General features: G+C 42.7%; 1 protein-coding gene across 2 annotated transcripts in view; it reads left to right on the top strand.

Annotated features, from left to right (window-relative positions):
- The first annotated feature begins 21,657 nt into the window (after positions 1-21,657).
- The window catches only part of MAP3K21 (mitogen-activated protein kinase kinase kinase 21), a 60,774-nt gene continuing 58,116 nt past the window's right edge, over positions 21,658-24,315 (top strand). For both annotated transcript variants that reach the window (XM_042960662.1, XM_042960661.1), the window contains exon 1: positions 21,658-22,480. In XM_042960662.1, the coding sequence (XP_042816596.1) occupies positions 21,658-22,480 (823 nt within the window). The remainder of the gene's footprint in view (positions 22,481-24,315) is intronic.

Here is a 24,315-nt window from a genome sequence, read left to right as displayed (position 1 = left end):
CTGTCACTACAACCACTGCTTCGGGTGAGGTCCTGAGGATTTCTCACTTGAACTATCTCAGTGGCTTCCTGATGGGTTTTCATTTCTCCAACTTAACCCCCTAGGTCAATTAATGTCCATCCGGGAAGAAAAGAAAAGAGTAGCTCTTGGCTTTTAAGCAGAGATGATGTGACAGGGCAAAGGGAAAAGCTGAGACAGGAAATGATGGATGATGAAGAACCTGGAGATGAGCAAAGGCAGAAGCAGGGCTCCTAGGACCGGAGGTGGTACTGTCCGAACTGAGAAACCAAGGATTGGCAGCAGGAGACAGAGCCGTGGCAGTGCAGGTTGGAGAGAGTCGGAGCCTGGAGGATGTACAGCTGCCTCAACAAATCCCACAACAGGCAACAGTGGGGGTAGGGATACATGAATGCCCTGACTTCTCTTCTCCAGACTTCCAATCTCTACCTCTCCCTTCCATTGACCAAACCTACCTGGAACTCATGGTGCATGGAAGCCTGGGGAATGTGGTTACCTGCATAAAGAGTAGAGCAGGTGAAGGGGAAGCCAAAGTGATTTACATAAAATGTAAATCCAACCTCGCTACCCCTTCTTAAATTTTTTTTCCATCACACGCAAAAACAAACAAACAAACAAAAAGCAGTTAAGGGCCCCCCGAGCCTTGTCCTCACCAAATCCCCACGACCTCATCTCTGGAAACCCAAACTACTTATATATCTTTGCACACACCATGCTGCGTCATGCCTTTCTGCTTTTGCTGATACTGTTTCCTCAGCAAGTCAACACATGTCAACATACCTATCACACACACACACACACACACACACACACACACACCTGTGCATGGGATTTTTATTGGGATTATAACTGAATCTACTAGTCAATTTTTAGAGAATTGACATCTTCTTAATTTTTTTTTATTATTTATTTTTGAGAGAGAGAGAGAGCAAGAGAGAGCAAGCACAAGCTGGGGAGAGGCAGAGAGAAGGAGACACAGAAGCCGAAGCAGGCTCCAGGCTCTGAGATGTCAGCACAGAACTCGGGGACTCGAACCCACGAACTGTGAGATCATAACTGAGCCAAATTCGGACGCTTAACCGACTGAGCCACCCCAGTGCCCCTTGACATCTTCTTAATATTCAACTTTTCCGATGATGAACAAGATGTAGTCCTTCATTTATTAAGACCTTTCACTAATATTTTATAGTTTTCCATGTAGAACTCTTGTACGTTATTTATTGGCACCCAGTGTGGGCCATGATCCAATTGAGTAGGGCTGAGGGAAGCAATGTAAAAACTGAAATATTAGGGAACTGAGATTAATTGGAATTGAAATACTAAAGTTTATATGGGAGCTGGAACACCACCTTTCCATGGCCAGAGGCATATCCAGGCTCCTCATCGTGTAGGAATGGCCTTCGAAGTGAAGTGTGTTTGTCTAGCCCCTAATGTAGGCAATAGAGCTGGAGAGAGGGCAGTGACTCAGCTGTGTTTGAGTCACCACAACATAAACAGTGGAGTTAGGTGCAGCAAGATGGCTTTGCAGAGCAGTAAAATTCCTAATGTCCTTGGCTTCCCGAGGCTCTTTCCCACTGCTTCCCCTGTCAACTGCAACTCTAAATGGATATCAGCACCCTGAGGATTTGCTCCAGCAGAAGATGACAATATGGCTACGCCAAAGAGCAGTGAACAAACATGAGCAGTCTAGAGCCCCGGGCAAAGAAAGGCTGATGGAGGCGTCCACGCCAGCCTGTACCTTGGTGTGCCCGCCCACTGACCCTAGTGAAGGGGTCCTTATGCTGCTCAATGGTCCATGCTCTTCATCTGCCAGTCTGCTTTCAGTTCATGGGCCCCGTTGAGGCTCATTCTTATTCACTAACTGTTATGGATGGAACACTCTTTGGACTCCGAGAAGGCTCTGAGTGTGGGTAAGTAGGAAGAGGTTGTATCTGCCGGAGAAATGAAATAGTGATTAATAGCATTTGTCATAGTCCTAGGAGATTAATCCTCATTAATTTAAAGAGCCTCATTTATAACTATGAGCAAAAAGTAAAAAATTTTAAATTACCAAAATAATTAAAGATTCAAAAGCTAACCACTCTAGGAAAATGGCCCCCATGAAAATAGGGCACCTGAAGAAAATAATAATAAGAGGTCCTTAAACATTAGAATTCATATTCTCCATGAGATTCGAGGGAATATTGCATCGATTAAAAACAAAATAACAAGACATTATGAAAGAGGAGAAATTGGAAAGGAGAAGAGAATTTTGGCTATTAACAGAGCTTGTGATTATCATATACAAACATTTTCAGAAAAGAGAGAAGGAAGAATGCTTATGAACTCATTCTATGGGGCAAGTATTTCCCTGATTCCAAAACAGATGAAGACATGACAAGAAAAGAAAACCTCAGAATATTCGTTATTCCTCTATAACAAAAACAAAATCCTCAACAAAATATTGGCATTCTAAATCCAGTAACATATTAAAAAAATATTAGATACCATAATTCTGTAGGATTCTTCCCAGGAATTCAAGGATGGTTTAACATCCCAAAATCAAGCATTTGAGGGTGACCTTAATCTATGTGTTGCAGGGCACCACAAATGTCTACCACACTCTTGGGTACGCATTCTCAGAGTTACCAGAAAATGTGCTTCACTAAAATGAGTGACTATACTAGGGCAGAGAAAGTTATGGAACATGGGAACAAACTATGGAAAAAAGGAAAGGAAAATAAAAAAGAATTACTGTCTACAAGCTCACAAAACAGCATGCCTAGAGAATAACCCATCCAGACAAAGAATTAAGATGTATTTTGAATACAATGCCGGTGACAATTTTAGGTCTATTTGAATATTTCACTTCTTTTGACTTTTTGGTAAATCAAATTTTGAAAAAGTTTGTCCATCTCCTCTAAATTTTCTACTTTGTCAGCATAAAGTTGTTAATACCATGCTCTTGTGATTTTTTTAAGAGCTGGCATAAATACACAATGATGTGTGCCTTTTCATTCCCGAAATCCATTATTTGTGCCTCCTGTCTCCTTCATGGTCACTCATCAGGGATTGAGCAAATTAACCAGAACAAACATTTGACTGTGTTCATCTTCTCTATCAAGTTTTTGCTATTTTGTTATTTTACGTTGTCAATTTGTTTTCCTGGCTTTTATTGTATTTGAGCGTAATTTGTTCTTTTTCTAATGTCTTGAGGTAGATGCTTGGCTCATTTGTTTTTTTGCCACAGCTCCTAATATATTGTTGAAACTATGTAGTTACATACAGCTAAACCTATACAGTTAAACCTATAAATTTTTCCCTAACCATTGTATTAGTTGCACTCTATAAATTATATATATACATATATATATATATGTATATATATAAATACACGTGTGTGTGTGTATATATATATATATATATATATAGTGTGTGTGTTATATATAATATATATATATTTGCTATATATATTTTGTATATATATTCATTATATATATATATATATTTGTTATATATATTTTCTTGGGCATATATATGGACATATATATTGTATATACATATTATTGTTCAGTTCAAAATATTTTCTAGTTTCCATTGGGACTCCCATAACCCATGGGTTATTTAGAAATATATTGCTTTAGAGATATGTAGGTATACATATATATGAGAAATTTTATAATAATTCATGATTTCCCATTTAATTCCAGAGAACATACTCTAAATGATTTCAATTGTTTGTTGAGACTTGATTTATGACAAAGTATATAGTCAGTTTGGTAAATCATTGTGTGTGCTTTAAAAGAATGATTTATAGGGGTGCCTAGGTGGCTCAGTCTGTTGAGCGTCCAACGTCGGCTCAGGTCATGATCTCATGGTTCACGGGTTCAAGCCCCGCGACCGGCTCCGTGCTGACAGCTCAGAGCCTGGAGCCTGCTTCGGATTCTGTGTCTCCTCTCTCTGACCCCTCCCCTGCTTGCACTCTGTCCCTCTCTCTGTCTCTCAAAAATAAATAAATGTTAAAAAATAATAATAAATAAATAATTGATATGCACATTTAAGATTCGGTGTTCTATAAATGTCCAGTGATTAAATCTGATAATCATGGAGTAGGTTTTATTCTATTGTGAAGAAAGTTGAGGAAAAGGAGTTGGGGGGAGGAAGGATAAGAAGGAAAAAAAAAGAAAAGAAAAAGCAGAGCAGCTCTTACTTCTTTGTAGCACTAGGTGGCGCTAGAACACTGCTGCCAATACAGTAAAATACAGTACACTGCCATTATTCTAAAAAGACAAAGACTTTTTTTTTTTTTTTTTTAATTTTGAGAGAGAGAGAGAGAGAATGAGCTTGGGAGGGGAAGACAGAGAGGGAAACAGAGAATCCCCAGCAGGCTCCATGCTATTAGCACAGAGCCCAATGTGGGGCTTGAACTCAGGAACCGTGGGATCATGACCTGAGCTGAAGTCAGATGCTTAACCGACTGAGCCATCCAGGCGCCCCTAAAGAGGCAAAGACTTTAAACAAAAGGTGGATTCAGTAATCCAGAAATCCACCAGAATGACAGTTCTACTTTTCAACCTGTTTAGTTCGTTCATGTCTTGTGAAAGTCAGTGCGTACTGTGTGTGTGTTTTGTGAGTGAATATGACATATTTATTAAACTATTTTTTCTTGAACTTCTGTGCAAATTAGTGGCCCCGACGAACAGAAGAGAAACACTGAAACTCAAGGTGTATTCTAAATTACTTAAAGACATTTTCAGAGATAAAGGAGGATTTTTCTTGGACATTAAAATGACACATCAGGCCCCTACCCCAAAATGACCAAGAACAAAAAACCTGACATTAACAGGGATCCTAAGGCAGTCGACATCTGCATTCCCAGAGTAAGGACTTTGGTCAACTCACTCTCCCACAAAACTGATGAAAATAGAGGCACAAGCAACATCAATCATTTCAGAACCCTGGAAATTAACCAAAGCCATGGACTGAACAGCAAATCCTCTGTCCACGAGAAACTATTGAACTTAGGTAAGACAGTGGGGTCTGTGACATTTTAACAGAGGCCCTTGCCATCCTTCCTGCATCCCAGGCCCAGTGACCTGCAGGTATAAACAAGAGTGTCTTTTAGGCTGACGTGAGAGGACACCAGACAATAACTCGAATCCACACAGAAAAATAAAGGACGCCAGCAAAACTAACTACACAGATAAATATAAAAACATTATAAACATGCTTTTGTTTATAATTTCTTCACGCTCACATCTATTTTCAAAGGCAACTATATAAAGCAAGAATTACCGGGGCGCCTGGGTGGCTCAGTCGGTTAAGCAACCGACTTCAGCTCAGGTCACGATCTCACGGCCCGTGAGTTCGAGCCCCACGTCGGGTTCTGTGCTGACTGCTCAGAGCCTGGAGCCTGTTTCAGATTCTGTGTCTCCCTCTCTCTCTGCCCCTCCCCCGTTCATGTTCTCTCTCTCTCTCTGTCTCAAAAATAAATAAACGTTAAAAAAAAATAAAGCAAGAATTACAAAACTGTGATGCAGAGCTTATCATACTATAAAGATGAAATGTGCATGAAAAGAACAGCATAAAAGAAGTGGGAGGGAACAGAGTTATATGGGAGCCAAGGTCTTAAATAATATTGTAATGAAATTAATATTCATCGGACTTAAATTGTTTTAAGTGGTGATTTTAATCTCTACTATAACCACTAAGAAACTAAAATTTAAAGTTACAGTAAAAGAAAGTATAAGGGAATTAAAACGGCATACTAGAAAATATCTACTTAGCAATAAAGGAGGCAGTAATGGAGGAATAGAGACACAAAAAAGACAGAACATATAAAAACAAATAACAAAATGGCAGATGTAAGTCCTACCTTCTCAGTGATTACACTAAACACAAATCGATTAAGCCTGAAATCAAAAGGCAGATTGGCAGAATGGATTAAAAAGAATTAATCAAATGATATGTTGCTACGGAACACACCCCTGATTCAAAGATACAAATAGGTGGTGGGGCGCCTGAGTGACTCAGTTGGTTAATTGTCCAACTCTTGGTTTCAGCTCAGGTCATGATCTCACAGTCCGTGATATGGAGACCCATTAACAGTGCAGAGCCTGCTTGGGATTTTCTCTGTCCCTCTCTGTCTGCCTCTTTCCCATCATGCTTGCACTCTCTCTTTATCTCTCTCTCTCTCTCTCTCTCTCTCTCAAAATAAATAAATAAACTTTTAAAAAAAGGTACAGGGGCACCTGGGTGGCTCAGGTGGTTAAGCATCTGATTTCAGCTCAGGTCACGATCCCACAGTTCATGAGTTTGAGCCCTGCATCGAGCTCTGTACTGACAGCTCAGAGCCTGAAGCCTGCTTCAGATTCTGTGTCTGCCTCTCTCTCTCTCTTTACCCCTCCCTCCCCCACGCTCTGTCTGTCTGTCTCTCTCTCTCAAAAATAAATAAACATAAAAAAATTTTTTTAAGGTACAAATAGGTGTAAAATAAGAACTGAAAAAGACACAAATGCAAACAAAGAGAGTCTGAGTGACCATACTAATATCAAACAAAATAGACTTTGAGACAACAGCTGTTACTAAGAAAAAGAACATTTATAATGATAAAGGATTAATTTATTAAGATTTAACAAATATGAACATATATGCACCTAACAAGAGAGCCGCATAACAGGAAATAAAGACTGACAGAATTAAAGAGAGAAATAGGCAATTCAATAAGTACAGTAATGTACTTTCAGTAATGGAAAGAATAACTACACAGAAGATCAACAAGTAAACATAAGTCTTGACTTCTGGATACGTTGTGGACATCCTGTATAGGCAGTGGCGACTTCCATCCAGAATTTGCTTTAGATGTCCAGATTCATGATACCTCACAAACACCAAGAAGGTATGAAAATTTTATTACTTCTCTAATTAGGCTTTCTGCAGAAAACCTTAGGTCTCCCCAAGCAAATCTGTAAAGGGCTCAAGAGAGTGGAGAAAGGAGGGGTGCCTAGGTGACTAGTTGGTTAAGTGTCCAACTCTAGATTTCAGCTCACGACCTCACAGTTTGTAAGTTCGAGCTCCACATCGAGCTCTGCCCTGGCAGTGTGGTGCCTACTTGGGATTCTCTCTCTCTCTCTCTCTCTCTCTCTGCCCCTCCCCTGCTTGCTCTCTCTCTCTCTCTCTCTCTCTCTCTAAGTAAATAAATTAAAAAGAGAGAGTGGAGAAAGGAAATTGCTTTTGGGTTTTTTGTGAGGAAGGAGTGGGACCAAGGTGAGAGGCCCCACATATAGGCACGGGTTTGCATGGTTTGAATCTCCTACTGGTTCCAAAGAAAGGATGCCTAGCCTTTCTTTACAGATTACCTGAATGTAGGAAAAAGAGACAGTGAAGGTAAAGCCCAAAGGCTGTGAGCAGTCAGTAACAACTGCTGGTGAGGATGTGGAGGAATTGTAGCACTCATACACTCCTGGCGGGAATTCAAAATGGTGCAGCTGCTTTGGAAAACAGTCTGGCAATTCCTCAGCATTAAACATTAAATACCATACAACCCATCTCTTCCACTCCTAGGCTTATACTGAAGATGAATGAAAACATATATCCACGTAAAAACTTGTACATGAATGTTCATAGCAGGATTATTCCTAATAACCAACAAAATGGAAACAAACCAAATGCTGACTAACAGGTGAATGGATAGACTCAATGTGATATGTCCACACAATATTATTTGGCAATAAAAAAGCATGAAGTACTGATACATGTCACAACATTGATGAACTTTGACACAGTGTTGTTATACAAAGTGAAAGAAGCCGATCACTGCATGTTGTACGAGCCCAGATCCAATGATACGAAATGTGCTGAATGAGCACACCTATATAGAGACAGTGAATTAGTGGTTGCTGGGGGCTGTGGGTATGAGATCAGGTAATGGGAACTGAACGTTAATAGGTACAGGGTTTCTTTTCAGGGAGACTAAATGTTCTAAAATTAGATAGTGGTGTTATTTGCACAACTTGTGAACATAGTAAACACCTCTGAACTGTGCACTTTCAATGGGTGAACAGAATGGCATGTGAGTTACACTCAACAAACAGATTATTTATTTTTTATTTTTTTAACCTTTTATTTATTTTTGAGAGACAGAGAGAACACGAGCAGGGGAGGGCCAGAGAGAGAGGAGGACACAGAATCCAAAGCAGGCTCCAGGCTCTGAGCTGTCAGCATAGAGCCTGACGCAGGGCTCGAACCCACAAACCATGAGATGATGACCTGGGCTGAAGTCAGACGCTTAACCAACTGAGCCACCCAAGTGCCCCTATACTCAATAAAGCAGAATAAAAAGAAACACATAAAACCAAACCAAAATATATGCCACCTTTACACTATAGTGAAGGGTTAGTTTAGATTCTGAGGATTCATTTTCCTTTGGGGTGTTTACCAATGCTGGCAAAAGTTAACTTGCACTGAGGACGCTGTGATGGTAAAGGGCACCCAGAGGGCTTCTGGGATGTGGAAATGTTCTGTATCTTTAACTGGGTCATGACTGCAAGGGTGTTTGCTTTACAGTAATTAATTAGGCTGTGTATATATGTTTTATGAATTGCTCTCTCTGAGTGCTCTATCTTAAAATAGTAATCTTTAAAAAGAGATAGGTTCTAGTAAAGTTATAAACTTCAAAGATGAGGAATCTTTGGGTAACCTAACCAAAAAAAAAAAAAAACAAAAACCCAAAACAAAACAAAACAAAAAAAAGTCACCTATTAAGGGAAAATATTAGATTAGCCTCAGATTTTTCTTCAGAATCATATAATGTGAAAAGTTGATGACATCATGGTTACAAAGTTCTTTGGAAAAGATCAGTGTAAGTTTTTGCTACTATTATGGTAGAGCTCAGAATTTTATAACAGATAGTAATGGTTTCCACCCAATAGTCTCCTTGGGCCAGGCACTATTATTAGCTTTTTATATGCATTAATTCATTTAGTCTACAAAACAACTCTTCAAGGTAGAAGCTACAATTATTCCCCCTTTTATAAATGAGAAAATAGGGGCATCTGGGTGGCTCAGTAGGTTAAGCATCCGACTTCAGCTCAGGTCATGATCTCACAGTCCGTGAGTTCAAGCCCCGTGTCAGGCTCTGTGCTGACAGGTCGGAGCCTGGAGCCTGTTTCAGATTCTGTGTCTCCCTCTCTCTCTGCCCCTCCCCTGCTCATGTTCTGTCTCTCTCTGTCTCAAAAAAAAAAAAAAATTATAAATGAGAAAATAAGCATAAATAGCATAACTGATACTTATCAACCATGTACCCCATTTATATAGAATATATCATCATTTCAGACATTCTGGTCTGAATTTGGTCATATATTCATAAAAGAAAATATCAATAAGAAGAGGAACAATACAAATAATATTTTCTGATCAGAATTTAATAAAAGTAGAAACTAACAACCCATCTAGGAAAAAACAAAACAAAACAAAACACAACCCCTATCATCTAGAAATTCCAAAAGTGATTTCTTAAAATCCTGTTGGTTCAAAAGAAGAGGTAAAGGTCACCACAATAGAATACCTAGAAAATAATAAAAACATGGCCTATCAGGACCAACAGTTACAAAAACAGGTAGGGTTGGGGGCGCTTGGGTGGCTCAGTCGGTTGAATGTCTGTCTGACTCTTGATTTTGGCTCAGGTCATGATCCCCGGGTCGTGGGATCGAGCCCCGCATCAGGCTCTGTGCTGAGCACGGAGCCTGCTTAAAATTCTCTCTGTCTCTTCCTCTGCCCCCTCTCCCTCTCACGTGTGTGTGCGCTCTCTCTCTCTCTCTCAAAAAGTAAAAAATAAAAAAAGTACTATTCAAAGAAAATTTTACAGCTCTAAATAATTATGCTACTAAAAGTGTTTACAGGAGCCCCACTGGTAGCCTATGATCAATGGCTACTGTCCTCCTTCTGAAACAGTCAATGTTACACATAGATTAATTCTTACTGAATTAATTTATAATTCTCACTTCATATTTAAGACACAAAGATAAGTCATTTAACATACACAGACCCCCTAAAAATCAACACCAAAAGGCCAACCAGAAATGGGTAAAGAAAAAAGAACTCATAGTTCACAGAAAGGGTAATTCAAATGACTCAAACATCTGAAAAGATGTTCAGTCTCAATCACAATAAGAAATACAGTTAAAAACTATGGAAAACAAATGGTCCCCATCAGCTTCCCTTGCTTTTGGCAAAGAGCAAAGTTCCATTTTGCACTGCGTTGAGGAGGGTGTGGGGAACCCCATTGCTGGTGGCAATGCAAAGGGGTACAATCTCTAGGAAGGACCATTTAGCCAAATCTATCAAAACAGATAGTGAACACCCTTTTGTTCAGCGAGCCACTCCTGGAAACTTATCTTATTTGTATGCTGGCACTCCTGCGAATGGCAAATGTACAAGGATAGTCCCTGCAGCACTTTTCGTGACAATAGAAAATTGGAAGCCACCTAAATTTCCATCAAAGGACATCATTAAGGTACAGTATACAGTGAGGACTATGTAGCCGTTAGGGAGAATGAAGCAACTTTCAAAGTTCTGCTACGACATGATCTCTAAGATATATTAAGTGCAGGGGTGCTTGGGTGTCTCAGCCAGTTTAGCATTCGACTTGGGCTCAGGTCTCGATCTCCCGGTTTGTGAGTTCAAGCTCCATATCTGGCTCTGTGTTGACAGCTCAGAACCTGGAGCCTGTTTCAGATTCTGTGTCTCCCTCCCTCTCTGCCTCTCCCCTATTCACGCTGTCTCTTCTCTCTCTCTCTCAAAAATAAATAAACATTAAAAAATTTTTAAGATATATTAAGTGAAAATAGATATAAAATAGTGCATAAATAAATGTATATGTGTATGAATCTATCCCTGGAGAGGTACAAATTTAACCCTTAGGCAAAGAGATGGATGGCTAGGGGTTGGAGGGCATGTAGAAGAGAAATTTTGCTTTTCAAAGTATCCTTTCATGTACATGATTTTTAAAAAATACATATGCAGAGCACCGGGGTGGTTCAGTCGGTTAAGCGTCCAACATCAGCTCAGGTCATGATCTCAGGGTTCATGAGTTCGAGGCCCCCTAGGGCTCTGTGGTGACAGCTTGGAGCCTCCTTCGGATTCTGTGTCTCCCTCTCTCTCTGCCCCTCCCTGCTCACGTTCTGTCCCTCTCTCTCAAAAATAAGTAAACATTAAAAGACTTTTAAAAATTAAAAATAAAAAAATATGTATGCAAAAAATAATTAGAACACACACAGAAGATTTCTAGGATCCTAAATATGGAAAATGTGAAAAGATAGAGGTGTCTAATCAAAAGAACAATAAACTGCTAAAAGAATATTAATGTCACTTGAAAAACCAGGCTTGGAATCCATCTAAGAAGGGGAAAAAAACAAAAAACAAAAAAACAAGGTTTCTCATACAAAGGTTAATATTAGGGAGAACCAGTATCCAGGACAAGGAGAAGCTGAGACTCAGATTTTACCTGTTGAATAATAGCATAATTTGTCAGTATTTTTTCAAGACGCTTAATTTCAAATGTTTGAAAGGCTGAGGTTTCTTTTCTTTTCTTTTCTTTTCTTTTTTTTTTTTTTAAGGGCATTCTTACTGCTATTCTAGAAAACCAGTTTGCCCAAGAGCATGATCAGATAAGAAAACACCCTTGAAAGAGACACTTACTGGAAGTATTCCCTCACTGAACCCTCAACTAGAAGAGATTAGAAAGACTTCAAATAATCCTGTGATTAAGTAGCAACCACAAAACAATACTTTGCATTGATCTGGCACAAGACCGTCTTCAAAGTCTTTTATATTCATCAGGTCCTTCAGGCTAACAGCACCAACCCAGTAAGGTAACACTAACGCCCTTAAAATCAGGAAGTCCACATCTTGACGCAGATGCTGTGGCTTTAGGCCCTGGAAATTTTTGCAGACAATAAAACTAACATTGAGGCATGAGAAAGAGCAGCAACAAGAAGGGATTAAACCGGAGTAGTTACAACTGGTAGGTTCCACACTTGCGTTTACAGCAAGGGAAGGTCAGCTGGGTTAATAGAAGAGTTCTGAAGAAATTTCTGCAGAGATTTTTTTTTTTAATGTTTTTATTTATTTTTGAGATGGAGAGAGCCAGAGCATGAGCAGGGGAGGGGCAGAGAGAGAGACACACACAGAATCCGAAGCAGGCTCCAGGCTCTGGGCTGTCAGCACAGAGCCCGACACAGGGCTCGAACTCGCAGACCGTGAGACCATGACCTGAGCTGAACATGACCTGAGCTGAAGTCCGACGCTCAACCGACTAAGCCACCCAGGCGCCCCTGCAGAGGTTTTAAAAGACTGAGAGTAAGTCTTCACTTCATGAGAGGAATCTAAACTACATAGTTCAGTACTGAATTAGCCTATGCTTAAGCATTAATTAGAAAGAAACGCTTGGATTTATTTAGTGTTTTTCTTCGAAGAATTTCAAAAGAGTTGCTTAGTTTAGTTACTCCATTAATTCTCATGGTATTCATCAAACTCTTTTTTTTTTTCTAATTTTTTTAACGCTTATTTATTTTTGAGAGGCGGCTGGGGTGGCAGGAGAGGGGGAGACAATCCAAAGCAGGCTCCAAGCTCTGAGCTGTCAGCACAGAGCCCCATGTGGGGCTTGAAGTCACAAAGGGTGAGATCGTGACCTGAGCCGGGGTCGGAGGCTTAACCGACTGACCCACCCAGGCGTCCCTATATTCATCAAACTCTTAACAGTCTTCTGATTTTATATATAGATTTTAAAAATTGGCGAGTGCAAAAGCAGCTCAAGGTCACTACCAGGATCAGTAGTGTCTGTAGGCTTTTGTTGTGTATCCCAAGCTGGTTTAGGTAGTTTACACACCAAAAGTAGATCTGATAAGCAGGAAACCATCATTTTCAAAATGAGTAAGATAAAAGAGGCTAAGTTTGTTCAGAGTAGAAAAGTCAACTCACAAAAGCAGACCCATGAGTCCAAGAATCAGACATTCTGATCAAGAACATGAACTTATTGTATGTTCTGTAATGTATGTACATAACAAGCTGCTGGCACATAATAAAAAGTAAACAGCAAAAATAAACCTATTATTCTATGGTTTTTTTCACTAGTATCTTTCACTTAGATCTTAGTGAAAGATCTTTTTCTAAAAAAATCATCTCTGTTCTTTGTGTCCCCTGTTTAATATTTCTAGCAGGTTATGAAGAATCAGCCATTATATTTGAAAAGAGTCCAGTAAACCAAAAATGAAACGAATTTTGGTGGGACAAAATGTACAAAAATGGTTACTCAGGCTGGAATGGAAACCTTCCTATCTCAGGCCCAAGGTCACGAGCTTTGTAGCTTTACCTCAGAAGAGCTATCTCTGAGGGTTTAAAAAAGACCTTGGCTGTGTGAAACGACTCGGATTTTTACATTGTTGTATTACTCAGTGAAGTCGTTCATTGTCCATTTGAGCAGCCCCGACCGTAATCTGTAACTCTAAGCACGGACAGGCAAGGCTCCAGTCTTGTCCAGTGATTAAAGTGCCAGAAATTCTAAGACATCACGATTACTCTAAAGCTGAAAGCCTGCTGAAACTTTGAGAATGTTTAGGAACCTGACACACAGACTGAAAGCTTCAGTCCAAAGCTTCAACACTGACCATACAGGCCAATAAATGTTACCTCGTTATGGTTTGCTGTGTCATCATCATCACCATATTGCTATTATTACTCGTTTAACCCCGCATCTTTAAACTCACGGACAGGAAACCAGAGAGCCAGATGCGAGAGAAAAATGCTAATTTACCATCTCAGCACATTCACAAAGTACTTCGTGCTCCTTTTTACTCACACTACATTCATTTGTGGTTGCTCAATGACAATTTTGAAGCCATGAACTGGGCCTTCATGAGAGCGTGAAAGTCAAAGTGTACTGTGAACTCCCTTGTAGTATATGTTCAACTGATCTGTCTTCAGATAATTGGTGTCCAACTCCTTGATCTCTTCCAAGTTTTGTTCGATCTCACCTTCTCAACAAAAGGCCACCCTGACCTCCCTACTGAATACAGCATGCACTTACTCATTGTGGCTTTGCCCCATTCCCGATCCATATTTTCCTGTGCTCTTTTTTTATTTTATACTGGAGTTATCAAATCCTAATAGACTATGTAATTTATTTATTCTATTTCCCGTCTACTGATGTTAAAATATAAGCTTCATCATGACAGAGAACTTTGTCCTGTTCATTTTTATATCCCAAGTACCTTGATTACTTCCTGACACTCAAAAAAAAAAAAAAAAAAAATAGGTATTGAACGATGAGGCTATTCACTCTCTGTATTCTCTCCTGTCTTTAACCGCAACTTATTTGTACCGTTACCTGGTTTAACTGTAGCATAATTCATGATAGATGAATAAGAAATCTGATGATACCAGAATAAAATTACAATAATTTGTCACATACATGCATAATTTGGTTTGCTCAAAAAGCCCTATGTTTTGAGATGGGACAGGCCCAAGAGCCTTGGCAATGACCATTCCAAATTTTAACTCCGACCACCTTGTGCAAAACGTTTATCTTTTGTTGGCAGATGAAATTGATTTTTGGCATAGGAAAATAAACCAGATGCACACTGGTGAAACACCACACAAAAGATCTCCGAAATGTAATCCACGTAAGTCACAACAGCTGGCATTGGCAAAATTCCAGGATATCAATCAAAACGCTTTCTGTCTTAAAAAGACTGGCGCACTACCAGATACGAGCAATTAAATTGCACTGTTAATCGTCTTCCTAATGTTCTTTATTTCACATCTAGAAGTATAAAGTTCTGAGAAAAGAGAACCAAAATGCTGGGAGACTTTTTTTTAATCCCAAATATTTTTCCATTTTTAAAAGAATTCACACACATAGTTCTTGAGGGAACATATTTTCCTTACCCCTCTTTCCCACCTCTCCAGGGTGTCTCACCTCTGGTCATGCGCAGACACCACGGCCCATCTTTAACGTTTTTTCTAATCTGTCTTCCCTTCTCTGCTCTTCCCAAGAAAACACCCTTTCCTGTGTCTGGAAACCTGGGAGAGCTGGTCACCTTGCAAACAACCTCGCCTCTCACTGATCCCCACCATCTTTCAACTGTTCTGCCACACCATACATTCCACAGATTTGGCCCTCTCTCAATATGGCTGTTTCCTCGTATCTGTTAGCCTTGACTCTAAGATCCTCGATGGCAAAAGGGCCTCTAAATGTACTTTCACCACCATCCTTCTTCAGCCTTCAAGGTTTTCAGCACAGACTACATCTCAGATCTACTGAAGCTGAATTTTAAATGTCAGCAACCTTCTCTACATGGATTCCTCTTGGGTCATGGCTACCCAGTGGGTAGATTAGGCACCCCCCTCCCAAGAAAGGGATGATATTTTCCGCTATTTGCTACTGAAGTTCCTTCAAATGGGAAACTGGAAGTCAAAGCAGGTAGGAGAGTCAACATTACTCTCTATGCTTTTTGTTTTCAAGTCTAAGTCAAAGCCCATGAGAAAAAGCCAGATTTTCTGGTTTAATGTGAGGGTTTTCTATTTGTTTGTTTGTTCCGTTTTGTAGACTTATTGACTTTACTGCCATGTTGCTGAAATGTCCTAGCTTCGTCTGTACCAGCCAGCACTATACCAGGATATCGAGCAAAGGGTCTTATGCCCCTATTTGAAAAAAAGCCTAATCAGCAGAACTGATTTTTTTAAAAAATCCTCCCATTAATTTAGGACAATTCTAAACTTTTCAAATCTCAGGACCCCTTTACATGCTTACAAGTTATGAAGACCTCAAAGAGGTTCTGTGTATCTTTCTGTATATATTTGGTGTATTTGTGTTCTAACTGTCAGTAATGTCTATAGTGGAGTTAAAACTAAGAAAATTGTAAAATATGCATTTATAGCTTTATTTTAAAATAACAACATGAAACCCATCACAGGGTAACATGTAACATATTTTTATGAAAAAAAATATTAATGTTTTTCCCCAAACTAAAACGTATAAATAAGTTGACTGGCATTGTTTCAGGTTTTTGTAGATCTTTTTTCTACCTGGCTAAATAGGAGATCGCCAAATTCTCTTATGTGCTTCTTCATTCAGCTTGTTGCAAAATATTGTGCTGGTTGAAACATATGCAGAAATTCCAGTCTCATACAGATGAGTGATTGGAAGAAACAGAAGTATTTTTTTAACTTTTGATTTTGAGATAATTATAGATTTGCACACAATTGTAAGAAATAATATGGAGAAAGCCTGTGTGCCTCTCTCCCAATTTCCCTAGCATAACTATAGTATATCACAACAAGGACATCAACACTGATACAATCCAGCGAACTTATTTGGGTCTCAGGTTTTACATGCATTCATCTGTGTGTGTGTGTGTGTGTGTGTGTGTGTGTGTAGTTCTGTGCCATTTTTTCACATGTGCACAATTGTGTGACCAGCATCCCAGTTCAGATACGCAATAGTTCCATCACACAGGTCTCCCACACTAATCTCTCTCCCCATCTCCCTAACTCCTAAACACTGCTAATCTTTCCTGAGACAGAAGTATTTTTCATAGCTTTTACAGGGAAATCATGGACATTCTCTAATACTATCCCCAAACTGGACAAGTGGTGGTCTTTTAAAGACAAGTTACAATGTGGAATCTGAAATCATTATGGAATGCTCTTTTTTCCATTTATGGTTTTGTGATATCAAAAAGATATTGGTCTTTGGGAAAATACTGGCTCACTGAGCTAAGCAGGTCTTTCAAATGATGGCTTATTTCATTGTACAATACCAAGAAATCACATTTCTTAATATTACTACCAACCCTATCAGAAAACGCTTTAAGTGTCTGGGAAGTTATGGAGCTAAGGAAAACAGCTACAAGTTTTGCAAAATCCTGATTTTTCTTGCAAGCTCCAATTTTATCATTGGCAACACATCCCTTCAGTGGTTTTTCCATGAGATAATAGTCCTGCTGTGTTCCTTTTCTAGAAAATGTCTTCCAAATATTCAAATCTGAATAACTACAATTTGTTTATCACTCATTCTTTCAAATAAAAATGGTATCGATGGAAAAAAGTGATCAAAGGATCACTGAAGTGCTTTTTCTTAAACGGCCATCATATTTGGGTATGCAGCACAATTATTTATATATATTTCCCATTATGCCACAGAGAATGTTAAAGACCTATACTCAAAAGTGAAGATTTAATACAATTACTAGTTTTTACTGTTTTATCAAGGGCATTTCAAAGTGAACCTGGCATTTTTTTTTCTTTTACTACAAGTGTGTGTCATTGAAGAACACAGTCACTACTTGTGCAATTTGGTGTCACTGCCTTGATTCGCTGCACTAACCATCAGTGCAAATGTCAACACAGTGAAAAAGGCAAATATTTTGGTATAATCATGAAAATAATTTTGACCTTGTGGACCCCCTGAAACAGTCTCAGGGATCTCTTGGGGCCCACAGACCACACTTTGAGAACAGCTGACCTAAGATAAAAGGGGTAGTGATAATTAATTAGAGGAAGATTCTCCAAAGAGAAGATGATTCTTGAGGGTTGATTCTCCTTCCCGAATCAACCGCAGACTGATACAACTTTTCAAGAGAACAATTCCATAAAGCCATTCTCTGGTTTCCCTAACACTAATGTGTTGCCCTCTTTGTCTGATTCCTTTTAATTTTTTCCCTTGGTTCTTCTTTTTATCAGCTTCCATTTACATGTATTTGTCACCAAAGTTCTGTCTTAGCACTCTGCTCTTATGATGGTCTTCCTGGTAGAATGTGCTGGGCTAGACAGAGGGGGGGATGGTTATAGCACACATCTCTAGGTAGTGCTATTTCCCCAACTAAAGATTTGGGGGGGGGGGCAGTAAGAAAAAAGACACAAAAGTAACAAGTGATGAATTTTAGGATCATCCAGTCCAGGCAGACACCATCAGGACAGTTTGCTGCTCAGAGGTCCGAGATGGGGAAAAGGTCCCAGGGGATCACATGGCTGGTGGTTCAAGGAGGTCTACAGGAAGACTCTGGATTGTGGTATTGAGACTTATAATCACTCAGTACTCCTGTTAGTATCAAGTGTGTGAGTCAAGAGAGATCTCCAGTTTAGCCAAGTTAGAAGGCTTCACAGACTGATCCGTCTGGAACTGGAGAGGAGGGGGGAGTCCTGGCAGGTAGCAGAGTCCCTGAAGGTTACGAGGAGCCTGCCAGGGTAAATGAAACTGTCACACTGCTCAGACAGGCACACACGGGGTCCCCCTGCTCCCTACATGGCCTAGAATAGTTCCCTACAGTGTGAGACATCACCTTAGAGAATTACTTCCAAAATTCAATTCCCTGCACCTCTGATCTCCTTTCTGAGTTTCTCATTCTCTGACATTCCAGCTGTTAAAACTCAGTACCCCCAAACCATCCCAAATTTAAGAAGTCAAAGAATAACCATCTCCTAAAACCATTTCCTAGGTCATTTGACATCATTACCTTTCACCTACTTCCTTAAGTTAGAAACCTGGGTGGAGTTATCTTGAACACTTCCCACAAGCCCTCATCCACAATTCTAAAATCTGAGAAGCTCCAAAAACCAAAACCAACTTTGTCAGGAGGCATTAGAAGTCATTTGGCAACAAAACTTGACATGAAATGACATGAGGCTCTTTTGGGCTTTATTTATCTCACTTGGTGAGTTTTTTGTTTTTTGTTTTTTACATTTTGGGGCAGAAATATCCATGTGTTTGATTTTGCAGTGCTGTCCCATCCCGAATTGAAAGAGTTAGTATTCAAATATGTACTATATTGTTAAGATTCTAAACCCTGGCACTAAAATTCTAAATCCCCAAATTCTAAATCCTGGCACTTTTCTGGACCCCTGAGTTTGGGATGAGGTCCTGGGGGCCTGTAATTGGTGATGAAGCACTTTTGATTCTTCTCTGCATATTGTGTCTGGCACTGGGCTGTTTCTTTCCTGATGCCAGGGCCGTGGGTTCCAGCCCCCCCTGCCCAATTCTCCCTTTTCCTGTCTCAGTGGTCTCTCTCTTTGTTCTCTTGATTCTCACCTCACCCTAGTCACACCTATTGCTTCCATGTTTGCTAATCTCATCTTTACACAGTTTCAATATAATCACATCACGGCTCTGTCCTGAAACATCAGGGCTCCCCAGCACCGCCAGCCATGTATTCCCAACCTCGGTCATTCCAGTACAACTTTCTTGATATCTGCTATATCCATGTGCCAACTGTACTATTTTAATTATGTTTCCTTTTGAGTTGACTTTTTTTGTGTGTGTGCTTAATTTGTTTGGGTGAGAATCTTAATTTCAGTGCTGCAAATGGAAAACCCATGATGCTAGTCGTACATAGAAGACAACCATAAATGTAAGTACTCAAAAACCAAAACAATTAGAAACTATGTTTGTCAAAGGGACCAGAGACTGGCTTGCTCTCTTTTTTTTTAAAAAGGGCTATTAATAATAAGAGGACTATTACTATTATTGGGCACTTACTATGTGCTAAGCACCTTCCACACCTTTACATCCATTATCTCCTTCAGTCTCCCCAACCATCCTATGAGGTAGGAACTATTTGTTATTATTCTCATTTTACAGATAAGGAAACTGAGCTGCAGAGAAGTAAAGTGACTGTGTTCAAAGTCACACAGCCAGTAACAGTATAATTGAAAAGACCATGACTTTCTCATTATATATATAGCGATATTATTATGCCCTATCCTCCTCAAACCCAAATCGTCTCTTCATTTGCTGCTGGTAAAGGACGCAGACTTCAGGCTGGCCTACAACAGGACCCTCTCGTTCCTTTAGAATTTTTATAATTGGGCTTTCTTCTTTCTAGTCTCATCGCTTGCCATAGTAACCTCTTGACCTCTAGCAGCGCCCTGAGCGTAGTATTTATTTGTTCTCTCTTGTTTATGTGGACATGGCCTGAGATGTCCTTGTTCCTCTTTGCTATTAATCCCAGCCATAGTCGGCTCAAATAACACACCACAAGGCATTCCCCAGTGACTCCAGGCAACAGGAAGTGCTTCTTCACCTTGAGCCCAGGACAACTGGTTTATTCTTCTCTTGTGGAGCTTTCTTTATTCCCTTATCATTCTCTAGAGAAGGGGCTTTGTAACTTCCAATCTTTAGCATAGGGCCTTAGACAGAGTAAGTGCTCGTTAATCATTAAATGAGAAATATTGACACCTGGAAGGTTTCTTCCCACATCTCCATCAATAGAGACAGGAGACCCACTTCTGTCTAGGCCTGTCACCATCAGGACAGAAACTGTAAAAGGGGGGTAGAACAGGGGTGGGGTGGGGTGCGAGGGTAATGGGGCAGAGAAGGGAGTCTGTGAGTCTGGGCAGGGAGAGAAGGCGGGCTATGTCTCACAGTGGCAGACCATTTCATGAGAACTCGTCATTTTATTCCTTTCCACAGCCCTTCTGACCCAGTAAACTCTCGAAGATGATTTTCTTAAATAATGAAAAAATTACAGAGAAAAAAGTATGTTCATACAGGAAAATCTCAAAGTTCCTCCTTATCGCTAGCCTTGACATGCTCCCTGCCCTCAGACATAAAAGCTTCACTTTCCATCTCTTATGAGCTTATCCTTCCCTGCACAGAGCGAACGGATAAGGGTGGAGGCCCTGCTTCCCAGAACGTTTCTGTACAGAGTTCGTCCCGAGCGAAGCGCCAGTAAACACCTGTGAATGAACAGTCAGCACAGCAGTGAAGGCTGGAGCTCTGGGCACAGACTCCCTCGCTCTATTCGCCTTTTCTGGGAATGTCTGGCCAACGCTTCCTAAACCCGAAACTGTGGGTTCACAGGGGACAGGGGGTTCTTTCCCACTCGAGGGACCAGTAAACAAATTATCTGTCAAGAAGAATGAGCTTCGGGGCCTCTACAACCTGCAGCTCACTGCGCGGGGGATCCGTAATCTGGTTAGTTCTGGGCTGGGCGGTGGATTTCCAATGCTCGCAGTCCGGGAACTGATATGGAAAGGCTGATACGGATTTGTTCTGCGACCTGTTCTGAGATGCACCGTGACTCTCCCAGAACTGCGACCTAGTCCCTCGCGTCACGCCCCAGCGCCCCGGATCCTCCTCAGCCGCTGCACTGCTTTTTGGAGAATTGTGGCCTCCCCGAAGCCTTACCCTTGGCTTGACTTTTCTGGAAAACCTCGTGCACCCACTGCCGGCTCCGCCTCCCGGGCCAAGTGGGCGCGGCGCACCCAAGCCCCTGAGCGTCAGCGGCGGGGGCGGCCCCGGACCCGGGTCTGGGCGGGCCGCGAGGGGGCGTGGCGGGCCAGCGCGGTGGGCGGGTCCCGGCGGGGCGGGGCGGGGCGGGGCGGGCCCGGAGGGGCGGGCCCAGGCCGCGGCTAGGCCCAGCCTGCCACAGGCCCGCCGCAGGCCCAGCGCGCCACCATGGTGCGACAGCGCCCGCCACCGCGGGGACCGCTGCAGCAGCACAGGCGACCCAGGCGGGACGGGGACCGACGTCGGGGCCTACGGGTGGTGGGCCCGTGAACCCCCGCGTCCCGACCCCCCCTCCTTGCCGGACCATGCGCGCCCCCAGCCGCCCCGGAGGCTGAGCCCGTCGCCCCGCTCCGCCGTCGTCCTGCCGGCCGCCCCCCATGGCCTTGCCGGGCTCCGAGGGCGCGGCTGACAGGCCGGTGTCCCCGGCCCGGGGCGCCCCCGCCGGCTCCGCGTCGTCGTCGTCCGCCTCCTCCGGCGGCTCGGCCTCCGCCCCGGCCGCGGCGGGAGCGGGGCTGTGGGCCGCTCTGTACGACTACGAGGCGCGCGGGGAGGACGAGCTGAGCCTGCGGCGCGGCCAGCTGGTGGAGGTGCTGTCCCAGGACGCCTCCGTGTCGGGCGACGAGGGCTGGTGGGCCGGCCAGGTGCAGCGGCGCCTGGGCATCTTCCCCGCCAACTACGTGGCGCCGTGCCGCCCGGCCGCCAGCCCCGCGCCGCCGCCGCCGCCGCCGCGGCCCGGCTCGCCGGTGCACATCGACTTCGAGCGGCTGGAGCTCAAGGAGCTCATCGGCGCCGGCGGCTTCGGGCAGGTGTACCGCGCCACCTGGCAGGGCCAGGAGGTGGCGGTGAAGGCGGCGCGGCGCGACCCGGAGCAGGACGCGGCGGCGGCGGCCGAGAGCGTGCGGCGGGAGGCGAGGCTCTTCGCCATGCTGCGGCACCCCAACATCATCGAGCTGCGCGGCGTGTGCCTGCAGCAGCCGCACCTCTGCCTGGTGCTCGAGTTCGCCCGCGGCGGAGCGCTCAACCGCGCGCTGGCCGCCGCCAACGCCGCCCCGGACCCGCGCGCGCCCGGTGCGCGCCGCGCGCGCCGCATCCCCCCGCAAGTGCTGGTCAACTGGGCTGTGCAGATCGCGCGGGGCATGCTCTACCTGCACGAGGAGGCCGTCGTGTCCATCCTGCACCGGGACCTCAAGTCCAGCAACAGTAAGTGGGCCGGGGAGGTGGTGGGCGGGGAGGGGAGCGGGAGACGCAGCCTGGCTCGGCGGAGCCCACCGCGCGTGCCAGCCCTGGGCGGGCCCCCGGGCGTAGAACCAGGTGGAAGGAGGCTCCAGCAGCACCTCCTGAGCAGGCCTTTCGGGGCCCAGAGATCCCGCTAGACCTTGGTTACTTGCTTTGGGGCAGGTGACGCGCTCACCTTGACTTCGTTTTGTTGCTTTTGGATGCCTTTTTTAAAAAGGCAGCTCTGTCTTGCTTGATGACTAAACAGTTGTTAAATAGCTGGATCTCCTGGAAACCCCACGGTGCCGTTTGGCCTTGAGGTACAATAAGTGGCTCATTTTATGGAACTGCAAACCGGGGCCTCATAACCTGGGGAACCCATGGCCCTCCTTGTCGGCTTCATCAAACTCCTCCTTTCCTTCCGCTTTACGAGTGCTGAATTGAAGTCGCTCTTTACCACTTTGAATATGGCTTCGTGTCCTTTGACAATTTCCAAAGAGTTTCATTCAGACGTCTCTGCACAGAAAGTGGGATTTTATCATTGGTTTGGTAGCTTGAGTGTTGATGACAGGTCTCCAGAAAATAAACACCGGTTTGTGCCATCATGCACGTTTAGGCTACCAGCAAGCGCGTTGTCCTTGCACACGTACTTGAAATCTTGAAGACCTGGCCTGTGTCCTTTACTTTGTTTATAAATCAAGATGGATTTTTCTAGCTGTCCATAGAGAACTGACAAATGGGCTAACCCCGAATCCTGTGAAATTTCACCTTATAAAACTGGGAATGGGATCGCTGTTGAAACTTGGTTCTTCAGCATTGAAGATCCCTTCATATTCTTAGGATGGGATGAAATCTTGTGAAAGATTAAAGATGCAGCCAGAACTGGCATTGGCCTACCGCAGCCGCCTGTCTTTCAACCTGGTAAAACCTGCTGGGACAGGCGCTAACCCAAACGGAAACATTGTCCTTCCCCAAGTGTGCAGAAAAAAGAGTGACGGGAAGAAATGATGTATTTGTTTCATGTGTGTGTGGATTCTTTTTCCTATTCAGAATTCTTCCGCACTGAAAGTTATTTGAAAATGACGAATATCCGACTTTCATTATGGGAATCAGACTATTTAAAGTGTTGGTACCTGCAGGCAAGCATTGGATAGTTTGTTTTAGTTGTTTTTTTTTTTTTTTTTTTTTTAGGACTCCTGCCAACCCCCGATACAAATTATAGTCTTACAGTTTGCAACTACTCAAGTGTCAGAAGCAAATTCAAACAAGATATGGCATAGAAAAATGGCAGTGGTCTTGTGTTCTGAGTTTGGACAGAGGTCACATGGAGGACCTAGGATTATTTACTTTTGGACTACATGTTACAGTAAAGACAGCACAATTTTCAATGTACTTACTTTTGTAAATGCTTCAAACCTGACAGCGTTCACTACCAGTTGGTGCTTATTTCCTGGAATATGCTTTCCTTGAAGGATAGATAGGTCTAACCTGCTGCCACAGAACAAGGTGTGTGTGCACAGTCTGTGGGTTCCATAAGTTCTCTCCTCGGTGATGTCCTGCAAGTCCTTATCTGCTGGTTATTTTGTGCAAAACCTGGTGTTTTAAGGACAGCAAAAAAGAACATCATTGCTTGCTCTGCCTGGGCATTTGCTGCAGTTCTGTGATACACGTGGAACCTGCCATTCTACAGGCTTACTTACCCTGTTGAAGGGCGTCAGTTACCAACGCAGGCAAACAGTTTGGGTTAGGTTGATCCTTAGATCAAAAAAGTAAAGGGCCAGTAACTATTACTTTGCATTATGCTTAGTTTGTCTTGTCTT

The sequence above is a fragment of the Panthera tigris genome, chromosome D2 (genome assembly GCF_018350195.1).
Source record: "Panthera tigris isolate Pti1 chromosome D2, P.tigris_Pti1_mat1.1, whole genome shotgun sequence".
In the NCBI taxonomy this organism is placed as follows: Eukaryota; Metazoa; Chordata; class Mammalia; order Carnivora; family Felidae; genus Panthera; species Panthera tigris.
The sequence above is the reverse complement of the archived record's forward strand: the minus strand, read 5'-3'. Positions and strand labels throughout refer to the sequence as shown.